The sequence below is a fragment of the Maniola hyperantus genome, chromosome 15 (genome assembly GCF_902806685.2).
Source record: "Maniola hyperantus chromosome 15, iAphHyp1.2, whole genome shotgun sequence".
NCBI lineage: Eukaryota > Metazoa > Arthropoda > Insecta > Lepidoptera > Nymphalidae > Maniola > Maniola hyperantus.
In genome coordinates this window covers 6,692,162-6,711,679 of record NC_048550.1, presented here as the reverse complement: position 1 = coordinate 6,711,679, position 19,518 = coordinate 6,692,162, and the positions used below count along the sequence as shown (strand labels likewise).

The 19,518-nt window shown below is 36.8% G+C and overlaps 1 protein-coding gene across 2 annotated transcripts in view; it reads left to right on the top strand.

Moving 5' to 3' along the window:
- Positions 1 to 1,967: 1,967 nt before the first annotated feature.
- Agxt (Alanine-glyoxylate aminotransferase) overlaps positions 1,968 to 19,518 on the top strand; it is a 33,392-nt gene continuing 15,841 nt past the window's right edge. The window contains exons 1-4 of one of the 2 annotated variants that reach the window (XM_069503433.1): positions 4,927 to 4,945; positions 15,831 to 15,999; positions 17,555 to 17,747; positions 18,523 to 18,688. In XM_069503433.1, the coding sequence (XP_069359534.1) occupies positions 15,841 to 15,999; positions 17,555 to 17,747; positions 18,523 to 18,688 (518 nt within the window). In that variant the 5' untranslated portion in view covers positions 4,927 to 4,945; positions 15,831 to 15,840. Of the gene's footprint in view, positions 2,137 to 4,926; positions 4,946 to 15,830; positions 16,000 to 17,554; positions 17,748 to 18,522; positions 18,689 to 19,518 lie in introns of those variants that run through there. The other variant, XM_034976420.2, reaches the window with a different exon arrangement.

The following is a 19,518-nucleotide window of genomic DNA, read 5'->3' as shown; positions in this document are numbered from 1 at the left end:
AGTGTCTGGAACAGGCCGGCTTGCCGGGCGGGTCACTTGCCAAATGCGCCGACCGATAGAGAACATTGTAGCGAAACAACCACTCTATTAGCAGTAAATCTACACATTAACCCGTATTCGAAACCAGAACTTCATAGTTTTCTCGGCCTTTTGGTTTGTCCTTTTTTTATGAAACTGATTGTGTACTGAGTGATGTAACCAAAATTCATAGTTGTCGGATTTTCCCATTTTTTATATTTTTAAAAGAATATTAGCCATGGCCTTTGACTAACATTCCCCTTTCCTCTCCAATTAAGCGTGAAGCTTGTGCTAGGAGTATGTACGGCAATAATGCAACCGGTGGGGTTTGAACCGGGCGGCGACCTTTCAGTCCGCACCTTTAACCGTTGAGCTAGTGGGGCTATAAAACTTACTACTATTTACTTGTACTATCCCATACTACCTGCCCAAGATTCTAAGTAGATCAACGGGAAGCACCCCATAGTTTTTGATTCCCTTGACGGGTCTTGACAGACACAGACACAGACAGACAACGAAGTGAACTCTAAAAACATAAATATCAAAAAGAATAAATGTTGATTTATTTATTTTATAAAAATTTTAATTTAATGTTGTTTTATTTTACTTTTTATTTATATTTAAGTTTTTTTAATATAATTGTCTATCCCTTTTCAAATCTAGAAAAAGAATTATAACAATCAGAATTACAACATAATAACAAGTCAAAAAAAAAATTAAAAAGTAACATTGTTATTTATGGGAAATTCCTGCTAAATTACACCCAAAAATACTTGTTAAACCGCGGTAAGTCGCGGTGATAGCGAGCGGAACAAATTCTCAGCTGGCAAGCGATGCATTCCGCAAACGGACTGCACTTGCCAAATGCTTCGCCGATAGCGCCGGGACATTGCAGCGAAACAACCACACTATTAGCACTAAATTTAAACATTAACCCGATTTTAGCATACAAACTTGCTGGTAACTCCTCTAAAATATCGGTCACAGTTTTAGTTGCTTAAATGCCTAGAAGGTCACATATTATACCTATATAGTAAATTTATCAAACAGATACAGATATTTTTAGACAGACAGGCTTAGATAAGAAAGCTCTTCAGGCATATAAGGCACTCAGGGCACGGAGAGAACTCTGCTTGGAATTTTTCTACGTGATAAAATTAGAAATGATGTGATCCCTACCTACACCTAATGGATCACATCATGTTATGATCAGCTGAAAGTGATCATGGTCAGAGCCCATAGTGCAAAAAATCAATAGACTTTGTGGCCCTTAGGAGCTAGAATAACCACCTCGCACTGGAGCAGCGTTGGAGGATGAGGCATCATCATCATATCTTTCCACTGTTGAACATAGGCCTTCCTTAATGAGCGCCATCACACCCTGTTCTTAGACTTCCTCATCCAGTCTCTTCCCGCCATCCTCTTTATATCATCAGTAGATCATGCCGGAAGACGTCCACAAGGCCAGGCTTCCTAGGTATGCGGTCGCCAGTCTAGGACTTTTTGCCTCTAACACCATCACCCATACGACAAGCATGTCCTGCCCACTGCCACTTCAGCTTGCTGATGGTTTGGGCTATACCAGTGACCTTGACTTTCCTGCGGATTTCCTCATTTAAATATTTTACTATAGATACCTAGCTTCGTTAAAAATAATTCTGTATTTAAACACACGCCAGGTGTTTTGGTCCACAAAATTCAAACACACTGTAAAACCTTATATAGAGAGAGAGCCAGCGCGTGCCAGACCTTCACTTTTTTATAAAGTTACAGTTATCTCCCTAAGCCACCGATTCAAACTTCAAACGTGGCCTGGCACGTGCTGGCTTTTAGTCTAGTCAAATAATATAGCGAAATAACGCAGGACGCGCATTGCTACCTTTAACCTAAAATAATATTTATTTCCTCCTTTTTCTTTCATTCTCTACAACATTTCTTCTTCTTTTCAGAACTTCAGAAATGCTTGCTTCAAAAATAACAGTACCCGTGCCGAAGATAGAAAATCGAAATGTTATAAAGCCATTGCTGTGCGGACCAGGGCCCTGCGACGTGTGGCCGTCCGTCGCGGAGGCTCTCAGCAAACCCATCTTGTCACCCATATGCGATGAGTATTATAACGTGAGTTCGGTTATAATAATATGAACATGAATAATAAGTGATTTAACTATAATAAGACGTCTCATCTTCATCATCTCTTTGTGGACTTAGTTTGCTTCTGCTATATCTGCCCTTTACAGTTTTGCGTCTCGGTCTTTGTCTACATTATCCAGCTGAGTTTAAAACAAAACCAAAACCATACCTATAGTCCGCGACTGGTTGAGAAGGCAATCGGGGTATGGAGTCAGTGGGGACGCCCCGCACACCTGCGCTCACTCGCACCGAGTTAGTGCAGGCCGGGCTGTGCGGGTGTGCGGGGCATTGATGAATTGCAGTGCAAAAGTAGTTTTATTAATCGAGAAAACGTCCAGTTCAAAATAACTGTAACTGTTAATAATAGTTACTGCATTTCCCCAGCACTGATTTACGGCTAGCGCGAGCAAATAATATGAATCAGTAACTGCATTTCCCCAGCACTGATTTACGGCTAGCGCGAGCAAATAATATGAATCAGTAACTGCATTTACCCAGCACTGATTTACGGCTAGCGCGAGCAAATAATATGAATCAGTCTGCATTTACACAGCACTGACTTACGGCTAGTGCGAGCAAATAATATGAATCAGTAACTGCATTTACCCAGCACTGATTTACGGCTAGCGCGAGCAAATAATATGAATCAGTAACTGCATTTACACAGCACTGATTTACGGCTAGCGCGAGCAAACAATATGAATCAGTAACTGCATTTACCCAGCACTGATTTACGGCTAGCGCGAGCAAATAATATGAATCAGTAACTGCATTTACACAGCACTGATTTACGGCTAGCGCGAGCAAATAATATGAATCAGTAACTGCATTTACCCAGCACTGATTTACGGCTAGCGCGAGCAAATAATATGAATCAGTAACTGCATTTACCCAGCACTGATTTACGGCTAGCGCGAGCAAATAATATAAATCAGTAACTGCATTTACCCAGCACTGATTTACGACTAGCGCGAGCAAATAATATGGAGTTTTTATTCCCTATGATGATTTTCAAGAGCTGAATTCACAAAAGCTGATCAATATATTTTAAGGCTAAAGGCTAGTAATTGATGATTGAATGGACAAAAATAAGTACCAATAATAACAAATTCAATTAAAAATGAATTTATTAAGAAAATGGTAGGTAACTAAGTAATAGGTACATGTATTTTCCAGTTACTACCAACATGTTCTTCATGAACATCTTAGTCCAGAGACAAAGCCGTTCCTCTTACCAAAATTTGCCTAGTAGGCTGCATTTGCATACATTACAATCAACTATTATACCTAAAAATAAATAAAATCTGTTTTAGAATGTACAAGTGAAGCCCTTTCATATGATACCCCACTTGATATAGTTATCTTACTTCGAAAATTGAAAATACTAATTATTAGTTTATCACCGCAATTTTTTTTGTGTGATGTGACCACAATATTCACGGTTTTCAGAATAATATCTGTCCCGGCTGTACTCACGTGCTTAGTCGACGTTAGCCCGACTAGTTTCGAATCCATCCGGGGTCCTTTTTCAAGGGAGTCAGGATGGATTCGAACCCCGGATGGGTTCGAAAATAGTCGGGCTAACGTCGACTAAGCACGTCAGTACAGCCGCGACAGATATTATTTATAATGGAAATCACTCACGGTAATTTAAATGTTTATACTAACATAATTAGAATGTCTGTCTGTAATTTCGTAAACCGACTTTATAGGTCACTAGCTTATGCTCACGACTTCGTTCGCGTGGACTACACGAATTTCAAACCCCTTTAGGGGTTGAATTTTCCAAAATACTTTCTTAGCAGATGCCTACATCATAATAGCTATCTGCATGCCAAATTTCAGCCCGATCCGTCCAGTAGTTTGAGCTGTGCATTGATAGATCAGTCAGTCAATCCTTTTATATAAGTACTAGCTGATCCCCGCGGCTTCGCCTGCGTAGATTTAGGTTTACAAAGATCCCGTATAGCCTATGTCACTCAGGAATAATGTAGCTTTCTACTGGTGAAAGAATTTTTAAAATCGGTTCAGTAGTTCCAAAGATTACCCCCTACAAACAAACTTAACGACATTACCTCTTTATATAATAGTATAGATATAGATTTATAATAACTGTTATGTAGGTATGGGGCATGTACATGTTACCCAAACACCCATATTTTTTAAAAGTCTGGTTGTTTATCCGGGATTGTATTCGAAACAGATGAACCGATTTTAACTGTAATTTGTAGGCAGGTAGAGGACGAAGCAAAGAGAGATCTAGGCTACTTTTTACGCAACATCTCAAAAAAAGGTGTGTAATATTTTCAGTTTCAGTACTGTAAGATGTTTCTTCATGTGAGTTTCTCTATTTCACTATACTTAACTTCTAAATGGCTGAATAGATTTGGGTGTAGGTATGGGGATAGTGACACAGGCTATAAATTTTTGGAAAAATTGGCATCTGTATGGCGCGCTTCAAATGTGATTTTTTTTTAGTTTTTAGTTTTTGGCAGAGACCTTACCTTAATCCGGCGAAAATGCAGTTCCCACGTGATTAAAAATCTAATAGGAACCACGCGAACGTAGTCGTAGACAAAAGCTAGCGAAAAAAACATAAATTATGAAGCGAAAATAGGTTATCTTGCCTGTTAATGTTCCATTTAATCACTTTTGTTTATACACGAAGTTGCATAACGTGTGATAAGCTTAGTGTTCTAACTTGCAATTTAATTATTTATTATTTAAAAAAATAGAGTAGGTAGGTAGGTACTTGTATGTGTTTCATTGGATATTAAAATAAAAATATTGCAAATAGGTAAGTTGTTTTAGATACAAAAGCAACTATATACTATATATAAACAACTTAACCTCCAATCCGGGTTTATTAGTCTTGGGATGACCCTAATATGAATCAAACGCAGTTCCAATGTCCACAGTCTTATATTCAGGTACACTTGTCACATCCACTTAGTTTATATCTAGCTTAATTAATCACCTAGTACTTATATCTCCCTTAATTACTTTTATATCGTCCCTCTTTTTACTCCCGCGCGCTGTCACACCTCCACTGACGGGTGACAGATGCCAGGTTTTCTGTGTTGCCCACAGTCGTCCATCCTGCTCCAGATATGTCCCCATATCTGACCACTCGGCCTTCCAACCGAAGGTAATGCCCTCATACCCATAACTCAATAGGAGCAACATAGAATACCTTAATATTATAATTAATATGATTAGTATAATAATTCCTCTAACAGATCAAAGCTAACATTGTTAGATTTAACAAGTGCACAAAACAAGTGCCAATGAGACCTACAAAATACTGGTATCAATAATCATTATGTACATTGCAATCAACATCTGTAAGTCTAATTCTTATAAATACACAACAAATCACACTGAGATAAGTAAATAGTAAATACTATAAGTCATTCTGATTTAAGCTTGATATTAAGAAAATTCTATAATCTAGTTATTGTTAGTGATATACGTATACAACCAATTCACAATAGTATAATCAAATATTGAAATCAACACAATTTATGTTAATACTTAATACAAGGAAATTATAGTGAAATCAATAATTTAATTTTTAAATATTATTATGAACTACATATTCTTCAAGTTTGTATTTGTATTTAGTAATACGTGAATAAATATTTGCATGGCAAATGTGGCAATACTAATTATGAGAATTATAAAACATCTTTGGTAAATTGCATTTAAAGCGAATAAAATATAATCAAACTTAAACAAAACAACAACGAGGAAAGAAAAGAAGGATGGTGAATTATCACCAACTTGAATTCTGAGTGCTAAGTACTCTATGATTTTAAACCATGTCACTATCAGTTTTCAATTAAAGTAAGTTTGTTTGCCCTTTCCTTCTTACCACTGTAATGACATGAATTCTAATCCTACATAATGCTCTAATGCAACACAAATACAATATTTTCACTAGTATAAACATTTTAAGAGATATGGTAAGAGTTGTTGGATCCCATTGACCATTACTAACACTTTATACAAAATTAATCACAAAGTTCTACAATATACCAATGAACCTAACTACTTCTGTAGACTTCATAATTTCTTTAAACTTAAAAATAAATTAAAAGAATATCTTATAATCTAATGTTCTCATACAATTGATAAATATTTGATATGAGTTGACCTTGATTATAATGTCTTTGTAGTGTTTCATGAATTACCAATTTGACTATCGTGAATTGACATTTAATTATTCTCAAGTGGTACCTACTGATTGACACCGTTGAAAAAAATAATAATATTACAATATAAGTATGTAACGTAAAACAAATAATAAGAAAACCATATGCCAATCTTTAATTGCATATATGTAGTATTATACTAAGCAATATCGGTAAGTATATGAATAATGATTGTAAAATAATTTTGCAGACCAGAAAGGCAGAGATGTCGGCACAGATATTATGTGACCATATTTTGTACTCTACTTGAATAACAATAAAAGATAATTACCTATCAAATTGAATTATTGAATATTGAACCTATGTCTACGAAATCAAGATAAATAATATGGTTAAATGTAGTTGTTATTATTAATAAGTACTAAGATCGAAACAAACCACAATGTATTCTAAGGAGACCCCAATAATCATATTATAATAATATAATATAATATATTTATTTATTTAATAATAATATAATATATTTATTTATTTAAACAACTCAGTACAGTAATCAACTCTCTGGAATCCTGACCCCTAAACTAGGAAATCCCGTGTCTTAGGGGCCAGTGCCTTCCCAAACATAATTTGAATAGTTAATAATTTACAGCTAGGTATTACAACTATATAAAATAAATAAATCAACAAAACACAAGGTTAAAGCGTGAAACAAACCATGGGACGCGTCCGTAAGCTATGGCTAAGAACCGCGATTGTAATATTATTTTAGAAATTTAAAGAAACATGAATCCACTAATTGATAATGATACACAGTACAGATCACTATGAGATCTACAATGTGCACAATGTAATCCTATATTTTCAAATAACTGAGACGACTGCCTCTGACTCTATCTCGATTGTAGTACAACAAATACTATTATTAATATAACAAAATAAGTCACAATTATGTTAGCCAAGGTATTATTGTATTATTATAAACTCGTTACCCGTGATGCCCCATATCATCCTTGCACTAGGGGTAGATGCATGCATAACTGTGTCTACCATAAGCCCCGTAAGTGCGATAGAGAGCGCAACAGACGGCGTTTTGTTGCCCCATTTTATTGTCTCGCAAGCAACGAGTCCTTGATGGCACTATAGACTTAATTGATGTAACATACAATAAAATCTGATTTCTGGAAACTTCCATTCTTGTACATTCTTGAGCGCGTAAGGACGAACGATGCCAGAGACCCTCGTCCTCTTATGATAATATGGTTAACTTGAACACGGTGATTGAGGACAGACAGCACCCAACGCTGCACCAACCCAGCGTCATGCTGAGCCGTGAATTGCTGCATCGGTCACCGTTGCTTGTCTCGTGTCAGTGTGTGACAAATGAATGACAAAGATGTAGGAAATTATTTCGTGATACATTGGTGTACTTATACGCTTTGGTAACATATCAACGATCCATACATTAATACCTAGCGAGTGAAGTAAGCAAGCCTTCGTGCGCGAACTGCTTATATAGTCTATTGGAATATATGTTACTTGAAATAGTATTTAAGAATTTGCTCTGTACTGTGCTGTTTCCACCAAACATCAACGTAATACAATGAGTGACTGCGAAGATGTACATTAACATGAACCGATATTTAGCATATTCAATCAGCATGTCATTTTAGATCTACTTTAAAGGGTCTATACAACTTCTACTACGTACCGAATTCAGCAAGACATAATTAATATATTATTACTGAATACGTCCATTATAAGAACTTTAATTTGAATTTAAGTAACCCTTGAACATTAGTATCTGCTAGAACAGGTAAAGTGATTTCCAACCATGATATCTACTTCTGTACCCCTATTCTGTAGATAAATCTATTATTATTAATAAAAAGGATACACCCTTTCCACTTGCCGACCGAGTTAGTCTGCTTGTTTTCCATCAACTTAACTGGACTCCCTCTTGTCACCATCGCGACCCGATCAGTTGCTGAAGTTCATACTGAAGATCACCGTCCACTCGCATCGGGATTATCGAATCAGGTTTTACCAGACTATTATTGTTCGTCATTTTTCAGACGCTTCGTCAGCCGTTTTCCAATTCGTTTGTTGGTTCTTACTAGGACCAGCTTTTGTCACCGGAATACGATCCATTGTTTACGTTAGTATTGCCACCTTCCATTTGTCATTCTTGATTCCTTATTCTTAGGTTTATATTATAGTCAATGCTGCCCTCCTTTGGCACGATTGCTACAAAATCTAAAATTTCCACTTGCTGTATGTCACAATTGGGACATGAATTAAATTTTCCAATAACAATATGTCTCATTTGGAACATATAAAATAGACAACCTTTGACACAATTGGGACAAGGTATATTACATAAACTATTCTCAGCAATTACCGCTTATCACACCAGGAATAAGTCCATACATAAGTCGGTATTCTTTTCTCTCATTTGCCGGTTGGTTCATCATAAAATATTCTCAGGAATAACCGCTTATCACACCAGGAATAAATCCATACATAAGTCGGTATTCTTTTCAACTATTCTCAGGAATCACCGCTTATCGCACCAGGAATAAGTCCATACATAAGTCGGTATTCGTTTCCCTGATTTGCTTGTTAGGTTATCATAAAATACTCTCAAGAATCACCGCTTATCACACCAGGAATAAATCCATACATAAGTCGGTATTCTTCTCTCTTATTTGCTCGTTAGGTTATCATAAAATACTCTCAAGAATCACCGCTTATCACACCAGGAATAAATCCATACATAAGTCGGTATTCTTTTCAACTATTCTCAGGAATCACCGCTTATCGCACCAGGAATAAGTCCATACATAAGTCGGTATTCGTTTCCCTTATTTGCTTGTTAGGTTATCATAAAATACTCTCAAGAATCACCGCTTATCACACCAGGAATAAGTCCATACATAAGTCGGTATTCTTCTCTCTTATTTGCTCCTTAGGTTATCATAAAATACTCTCAAGAATCACCGCTTATCACACTAGGAATAAGTCCATACATAAGTCGGTGTTCTTTTCAGATATTCTCAGGAATCACCGCTTATCGCACCAGGAATAAGTCCATACATAAGTCGGTATTCTTCTCTCTTATTTGCTCCTTAGGTTATCATAAAATACTCTCAAGAATCACCGCTTATCACACTAGGAATAAGTCCATACATAAGTCGGTATTCTTTTCAGATATTCTCAGGAATCACCACTTATCGCACCAGGAGTAAGTCCATACATAAGTCGGTATTCGTTTCTAATATTCTCAGGGATCACCGCTTATCACACCAGGACTCAGTCCATACATAAGTCGGTATCCTTTTCTCTCATTCACTGGTTGTCAGTTTGTTTAGAGTCTAAAAATAATAATCACATTTATAACAATGACACGTTATATCATAACAATATTAAACACCATTTTTTTTTTTCAGCCACCAGAAGCGATTATTTGTGTACAGTCAATAGAATGAATATTATAGTGTCAACGGTTATGGCAAACCCGCTAAGTGTTTGCTCCCTTAATACCTCATTTGATTAATCTTCTTCTTAATTTGCTTTATGGCTTTTAGTAATTTGATTAATGATTTGAAAGACTAGTTATCGAGACTACTGAACTCAATACTCAAATCGATATTCTCAACGATTTGTGGAGTATCTACAGTACTAAACATCTTTAGTTCACCGTGGGCTCTACCGCGGTTGTTTGACAGCTACAATGTCACGATCGCAATCATCTCTGATTGGTTAATGCTCGCTCACTATTGGCCACAATGCATTGTTGCAACAAGAATCGCACAAATTCAGCCAATCAGAACAATAATGATTGATGCAGGTTTTAGACAATCGCCCTACGTGTAATGTCTGCAAGTGATAATAATTGTGCAACTCGTTTGAAATTTTAATATAATTTAAGGGCACACACACAAGAGAGCAATCCGTCTTTTGTTTATAATAATTATATTAATAATTTATTTATTTAGTAAAAATATGCATCTCATAAGCTCCTTTTTCCAAAGTCAAATAGCTAGTCAAAATTTGGGCAGTAAAAGTAGGGAATCCGTTTCTCCACTATTTATCCGATGGGGCTTGCAAGGTTAAGATTTACACTTCTCTGTATACTGACAATTTCATTTCTTATTTCAGATCTAAACCTAAGTCGGAGATCGAATTATTCGTGTATTATTTATACCCGATAAACAACGATATTATAAAATTATGTGTTAGTAGGCTATATAAAGAAATACAACAGTCCAGACCCTGTAATACATAACATTGCCACCAGTGGCGTGCACAGAGTTCGAAGCCAGGGTAAGCATTAGTAAGATAGGCCTTAGATACACCTTATATAGACCTACTGAATGGCAGGTCATAAAGAAAAATGGGCACTGGTCATTTCAACTAGGGTAAGCAGTACTTTTATGCCTCTATGAATTGCACGCCACTGATTGCCACAGTCATTGCCACTTCATTTTATAACACCTTCGTAACTCTCTTTTGTTATTAGAGACACATGTTTCAAAGTTTCCTTTACTCGTACATAAAAATTGAACTTCGTAACTTAGTATTTCTTTCGAATTTCTATTATTACAGCAGATAGTATCATCTATTAAGTTGGTAAGCCAATCCAATAATAACAACAGTAAATATGATGTACTTGGTAGTTAACCTGTTGTTCAGTGCGTGTTTTTCCGAGGTAGTAAGTACCTAAAGGCTTTGATTTATGATAGCAGATTGTACAACAAGGGCACCAAACAAGCCACTTGAGCAGAGTTATAAACACTGCTTTTCACTTCGATTGCGAGGAAATGTAACAATAATATTACTATAAGTACATATCTATAGATTGATCGAAAAGAGTAGGGATTAAATGAGGGTGCTGTAATGAGTTTGTAGGTATAGGTCGCAACCTCAATACAAGTGCAAAAGTTCACTGGCACCATAGAAATTACATACATTCTTTCTCATCCATATGTCATTCAGAGAGACTGTTGTTTACCTATAAATACCTTGTGCATAACAGCATGAAACGCACTTTAGTCCTCTTATAGCCAGCGTAAAATAGAACCTTACGAGCATGAGAAGTGGAAACGTATTTTTATTTTATTATTATTGTTATTTTCCGAATTCTAAAAATCACGAATGCATGTCATCTATTAGTATAAGAGGATGTCAGCCACTAGTGACTTTATATGAATGTGATAGCCCATATAATTTTACCTTTTTAATTATAAAACTCTAAGAACATTTGAAAGAACCACTGTTATGCTGATAAATAAATATTTTAATTCAATTCCATTTATTTATTTTCATCTGATCTGATCAGTTAAATTCACTTTAGGTTAATATAATAATGATTCAATTCATTTTCCTTTCATAACCTCACCTCTCCTTAAATGGTAGTTGCAGCCAATGTAATTTATAATTTTCACAAGGGTGAGCAAGCGGAACAAAAGTACATACTAGCACTTAATATAAATTTTATTGGTATAAGAATCAAATAAAATTCCAACATCCACATGGCTACTTTCGTGAGCATGAGTGTTGTATGTCTTTCTGTTTCTGGTATGTACATAGTTAGATTAATTCAAACCTGATATTTCATACCCTATACCTACTAGGTATTCAAAGTAATCTAATAACTCTAATTTGGTCGAATAAGTAAACCTACAGATTCAAAATAGGTTCAATGTTACCTACTTTATCTAGTGGACCAATTAATTATTTATTAGCTGATCCACCCCAGGTAGAATTTTCCAAAATCTTTTCTTTGTGTCCAGTAGTAGCTTAGTAGAGAACTCAAATCATATTTGATTATGCAGGGCCTGCGGGTTGATCTATGTCTGTCAGTACATAATACAGACTATTCAGTCGGTAGATAGGTATTAAATGGGTGCATCTAGCAATCGACTCTATTAGTCTCCCTATCACTGTCTATCATTCTCACAACCATACCATGCCTACCATAGACCCAAATCCAAAAATCTTACATTAAATGGTAGGTTATGAAAACACATGCACCTGACACATATTTCAGGCATTCTATCCTTAAATTGTACTAAAATATTACTATGTGTATAGTTAAGTATGTAATTATTTAATTAAACAAGAGTAACTACTCATATTGAGACTATTCAATTCAAAGTTTTAAGACTTTATTTTAGTTACTAGGTAAACTAGATTTGCTTCAATTAACCATAGTAGTATTCAGATGTTTCTTACCTTCTTATTACTGTATTACATAACAATACCTTGAGGTTACACCCTCCATCATAATGAGGCAGGCAGGGATGGCTTTTTTTTTCTTTTGTATCATTATAACAGGCCTCACACAAAGAGTTACTGTGTTCTTATCCGATCCATGCAGGTACATGACTGCTTCTAATCACAACTTGAAGGTTATGTGCACTTCTCCACCACAGATGCCGGCCAAAACCACTTGTTCATCTCACATTCGTCGACCTCATCGTCAAGTCGGGGTCACAGGGTCGTGGACATCATCAGAAAAGTTGTCGAACATGAAAAAAAATGGTAACAGTTGAATAATCTCGAAAATATTGCATTTAAGTGACACCAGTATCAAGTACATACCTACCTACTTGATTATATCAGACCCCTGTATATAACCCAAATTTTGCACTAAAACCATTGATTGACCCATTGATGTAGATATGACCGTTGTTATTGTAAGATTATTATTTTTTATTTTTAACTAAAGCACATGTACATATTTCTTTTTTAAAATGATTGTTGAATGATTTAAATTAAGACTTGAATAAAATTATATTGTCAACATTACTTCCTAGATAGATAAAGTTATATATAAATGAGTTAAGTAGATATTATTCATTCTAAATTTTCACATTTTATTATGCTATGATAATGTACTATAGGTAATAATTTGCACACTCAGTTATTGGTTGAATGTGTTAGATCAAAACAGATTTACGACCAAATTGTACCACATTCTAGCAAATAAACTCTACTTTTTTATTTCTACATTAGCTCATGTATCAAGTACTTACCTACATAATAATCTAATTAAAGCGGTCAGAATAAAACTATAATCCCTTACTTTGAACTCTCAAATAAGTCATAATGCTGATATCTACTTACTATTAATAATTATAGCCTTCACTTACTCTGTTCTAAAAGTATCAATTGGTAATATTGTGACTTATCAAATACCTACTTAGGTATTTTGATGCAGTAATCTTACATTAGGCACTCTTAATATTCACCCATGCTTTAATGAACATCCACTGTAAGAAGGTAAGTACACAGATTCACCGCTTTCAATACAACCTATGGATGCATTGGACCCATCGACCTACGTACTTCTGCTTGTTCCAGACAGTATAAGGTGCTTTCCTCAAACCAATCTCTTGAGTAGTTGCGTTGGAGACAAGTCCTCCAACTCGACACAGGTCTACTCAAGTACTCCCAAAGTAATAGTGTAGCACCATTGCAGTTTGTATGTATTTCATATTCACTTTGTTATTCGTTCAGGTAGGTTTCTTCATATAATTTCCGATATAAGTACCTAATAAATATGTTGCTATGCGTCTTGTACAGGCACTTTTAACATCTTCCAGGATAGACCCGCATTTTTGGGCATGAATCACATCCAATCTTCTGATATAAACAACTTAACCTCCAATCCGGGTTTATTAGTCTTGGGATGACCCTAATATGAATCAAACGCAGTTCCAATGTCCACAGTCTTATATTCAGGTACACTTGTCACATCCACTTAGTTTATATCTAGCTTAATTAATCACCTAGTACTTATATCTCCCTTAATTACTTTTATATCGTCCCTCTTTTTACTCCCGCGCGCTGTCACACCTCCACTGACGGGTGACAGATGCCAGGTTTTCTGTGTTGCCCACATATAAATACAGAAAAAAGCATATTACACAATTGAAGATTATCTAAATGATAAAAGAGCGTGGATTTGACCTGCAGCTCGTTCCAGCAACGCACAAGACTGCAAATACTATTTTATACATGGCATAATCTTGTACCTATATCAAATATTTGAAAAGAGCAACCGCCGAGTTTCTTGCTGGTTCTTCTCGGTAGGAAACGCATTCCGAACCAGTGGTAGATGCATCCGACTATTCGAAAGTACTTGTAAAAGTTTATTTAAATAACAAAGATTTTTATTTATTTATGTATTTTATACATTTTTAGTAGCAATAAATTATTATTATTGATTAAAAATTCGTGTAAAAATGTATGTTAATCAATTTATTTAATCATTAATTAGGAGTTTAAACGGCCCGTTGAATACAAATTCGAAGATATTTTCAAGCCAAACGCTGACATTGAGTCAAAAACTCATGATTGCGAGCACTGAATACAAACCTGAAATCATTTTCAAGAAAAATGACCTAAAACTGTGCTAAAATTGATACCGTTCGTGATTCTGATCAAAAGCGTACAATAATTATTACAGGAAAGTTGCAATACTTAGTTTTCATTCAGCTTTTGGTTCCTCCTGTAAAATTTTATTTTGTACCTACAATTACACAGTTTTGTTCGCCAGCTCCTCAAAATTGTTTTATCTAAGTATACAAAACGACAAGCCTACTGACTGACTGATCTATCAACGCACAGCTCAAACTACTGGACGGATCGGACTAAAATTTTGCATGCAGATAGCTTTTATGACGTAGACATCCGCTAAGAAAGGTTTTTTGAAAATTCAAATCCTATAAAGGGGTAAAATAGGGGTTGGAAATTCGTGTAGTCCACGCGAATGAAGTCGCGGGCTTAAGTCTTCTTTATTCACAAAATTTTCATCTTTTACATCGATTTTATTTGTGAAAGGGAAAACTGATTGAGTGACATATCAACGTACAGCCAAGAAACCTGAGGTTTGGCATGAAGATATTGGATACAAGCAGGCGTTACTTTGCGACAGTCCTTGATATTTAAGCTCAACAAGCCTAAATAGCTATAATTCGCCAAAACAGTCAAATCTGTATGGTACAACATGCCATAAACATCAACCGCCTCCCTACTACTAAACATACACGCACCACCACCACACAATAGTATTAACACACAAAATTAAAACACGCTCAGCGTACCTACCCTACGGTAGGTAGTCGTATGGTTTTCTTGTTGTCCATGATAACCAGATTTTTTTACTCTGTGGTACCTACGATTCACTTCGACACCGCAATTAGAAAACAATGTGCATTGTAGATAGAGTCTTTGAGAGTGTTTGAGAGTTTAATTGAACTATGAGTGGGTGTGTATCTAGAAAGAAATGTAATAGGTACCTACCTAATTAATTTATTTTTTTGAAAGATAATACTATAACATATTCTGCATAGTATATAGTAGTAGGTCTACCGAGGAATACCTCGGTAGACTGTATATATATAGTAGGTATGGATTATACCTGGATATAGGAAAAGGTTAAGTGTCAGATAAATTTGATAAGAGATGAAAACAACATCTACAGACACAACATTTCTACAAAGTCACTAGTCCTTCTTTCAGAACTTCAGAAATGCTTGCTTCAAAAATAACAGTACCCGTGCCGAAAATAGAAAATCGAAAAGTTATAAAGCCATTGCTGTGCGGATCAGGGCCCTGCGACGTGTGGCCGTCCGTTGCGGAGGCTCTAAGCAAACCCGTCTTGTCACCCACATGCGATGAGTATTATAACGTGAGTTCGGTTAGGTATAATATAACATCAATAATACTTAAGTGATTTAACTACTTATAATAAGACATCAGATTGGTCATCGTCATCATCTCTTTGTGGACTTAGTTTTTTTATATCTGCCCTTTACAGTATTATATCTTGCAGTTTCTTCCCACAGCTTTTGCGTCTCGGTCTTTGTCTACATTATCCAGCTGAGTTTAAAACAAAACTAAAACCATACCTATAGTCCGCCACTGGTTGAGAAGGCAATCGGGGTATGGAGTCAGGGGGGACGCCCCGCACACCTGCGCTCACTCGCACCGAGTTAGTGCAGGGGCTGTACGGGTGTGCAGGGCATTGATGAATTGCAGTGAAGTCGTTTTATTAATCGAGAAAACATCCAGTTCAAAATAACTGTAACTGTAAATAATAGTAACTGCATTTACCCAACACTGATTTACAGCTAGCACGAGCAAATAATATGAGTCAGTAACTGCATTACCCAGCACTGATTTACGGCTAGCGCGAGCAAATAATATGAATCAGTAACTGCATTTACCCAGCACTGATTTACGGCTAGCGCGAGCAAATAATATGAATCAGTAACTGCATTTAAACAGCACTGATTTACGGCTAGCGCGAGCAAATAATATGAATCAGTAACTGCATTTACCCAGCACTGATTTACGGCTAGCGCGAGCAAATAATATGAATCAGTAACTGCATTTACCCAGCACTGATTTACGGCTAGCGCGAGCAAATAATATGAATCAGTAACTGCATTTACCCAGCACTGATTTACGGCTAGCGCGAGCAAATAATATGAATCAGTAACTGCATTTACACAGCACTGATTTACGGCTAGCGCGAGCAAATAATATGAATCAGTAACTGCATTTACCCAGCACTGATTTACGGCTAGTGCGAGCAAATAATATGAATCAGTAACTGCATTTACCCAGCACTGATTTACGGCTAGCGCGAGCAAATAATATAAATCAGTAACTGCATTTACCCAGCACTGATTTACGACTAGCGCGAGCAAATAATATGGAGTTTTTATTCCCTATGATGATTTTCAAGAGCTGAATTCACAACAGCTGATCAATACATTTTAAGGCTAAAGGCTAGTAATTGATGATTGAATGAACAATAATAAAATAAAAACTAATAAGTACCAATAATAACAAATTCAATTAAAAATGAATTTATTAAGAAAATGGTAACTAAGTAATAGGTACATGTATTTTCCAGTTACTACCAACACGTTCTTCATGAACATCTTAGTCCAGAGACAAAGCCGTTCCTCTTACCAAAATTTGCCTAGTAGGCTGTATTTGCATACATTATACTTTTTTTATTTAGATACAAGCTAGCCCTTGATCGCAATCTCACCTGGTGGTAAGTAATGATGCAATCTAAGATGGAAGCGGGCTAACCTAGACGTTAGTTTTTACTTAGGTACATACTTGGTTTTCTGTTTTGTGTGCAACATAGACATGTTTTCTCGAAAGCATGAGACAATTTCTTTGTTTAGTAACTCTAAGTAGGTACCTTAGTAAAAATGATTTTTCAGGTAATGGACGACATACGCAATGGTCTCAAGTACCTCTTCCAAACAAAATGCAAGTTGGTGCTTGCAATGAGTGGTTCCGGACACTCTGGCATGGAGGCTACCTTAACTAACCTCGTCGCTCCAAACGAGACCATGCTGATCGCGACTAGAGGCATCTGGGATGAGCGAGCGTTGATCATTGCCCAAAGATACAGTGAGCCTTTTCTCTCTCTCTCTCTCTCTCTCTCTCGTTGCACCTATTCCTTTCCTTATTTCTGAGGCTCCCTAAAATTTATTTCATAAACCGGTCAAGTGCGAGTCGGAGTCGCACACGAAGGTTTCCGTACCATTGTACAAGAAATAACACTTTTTAATCCCACACCTTTTTTTATCGCTTGGAAAAGCCCAACCGTGCAGTCGTAACCTGCTGCAAGTCAATGACTGGACAGCGCTATCTAGGATGTGGTTTAGTAAATTATTATTGGTTCAAGAACACATTTTAATTTTTTCTTTAGTGATCTATTCTTCTAGCAATTCACGAAGGCGAGTGAACTTTACTTGTGGTTACGTCGTTTACATGGGCATTGCGTAAGTGTGCGTGCATATCGGACCAATCCGTCGCGAGCAAGCACTCGCAAATGCACACATTTAGTGTACCTTACTTAGACCGATACGACTTAAACACAAGCATGAGCCACCCGCCCTCGTGAAATGCAAGAACTCTACCACAAATTAACGGATTTTCGGATTTTTTTCTTTATTTGTGCCCACCTGTCTTTCATGAATCTAAGTCAATGGGAACAACGGGAAGTACCCTATATGTTTTGTTTTGATAGACACGACAGACATACAAACAACGAAGTGATCCTATGAGGCTGCCTTTTTTTCCTTTTGAGGTACGGAACCCTAAAAATCGTGTAGATACATACTATATTATTCACGCACAAAGTCACAGTATAAAGATCTAACAAATTAATTATTCATTACAGACATCAACGCGATACCTATTCGTGTCCCATTCAACGTCACGTTCAGCTTCGAACGTATCGAGACCGAGCTGAAGAAATGGAAACCGACGGCCCTTTTCATAACCCACGGGGATTCCTCGACCGGCACCGTACAGAAGCTGGAAGGCCTCGGGGAGTTGTGTCATAAGTAAGCGATCTGTTTTGATGTTTTGATTTCTGTTCTCGTATACGTCAACTTTAAGTTTCTGCTAGACTGTTCTTGAGTAGTACATTTAGTAAGTACGCGACTGGTCGAGATGGCAATCGGGGTATGAGGCGGGGGGACGCCCCGCACACCCGCACTGGGTTAGCGCGGGGGCTGTGTAGCTTATTCGCTAAATTAACACAAACTACTTTTTGTCTCAGAACATCAAAGAGTACCCTCGGGACTTGCCCGAAGTTGCGGGCATCATCTATTAAATACTGAATTAACCTGGTAGAAGGCTCCGGCCATTCCTATTCCAGGTGAAGCCGCTTACATCTGAGATTGCATTGGCACCTACCTTCCCGGGCACGCAGCTCTAACTTTTTAGGAGCTATGTGCGTTTTAAGAATATTTTTTTTTGAAAAAGAATATTAGCCGACTCCAACTAAGCGTCAAACTTGTGCTAGGAGTAGGTACGACAATAGGGCAACGGGCGGGGTTTGAACCGTCGACCTTTCGGTTTACAGACCATTCCTTTACCCGTTGAGCTATTGAGGCTCTAGAATTTATTACTTAAATCTAGGCAAATTAAATAGCACGTGCTTTAACGATGAAGGAAAACATCGTGAGGAATCTTGCATGCCTGAGAGTTCTCCATAACGTTCTCAAAGGTGTATGAAGTCTGCCAATCAGCACTTGGCCGGCGTGGTAGACTATGGCCAATACCCTACTCACTCTGAGAGGAGACCCGTGCTCTGTAGTCTGTAGTGAGCCGGCGATGGGTTGATCATGATGATGATGATAATACTTATAGCTTGTTCTCGAGATCTTAG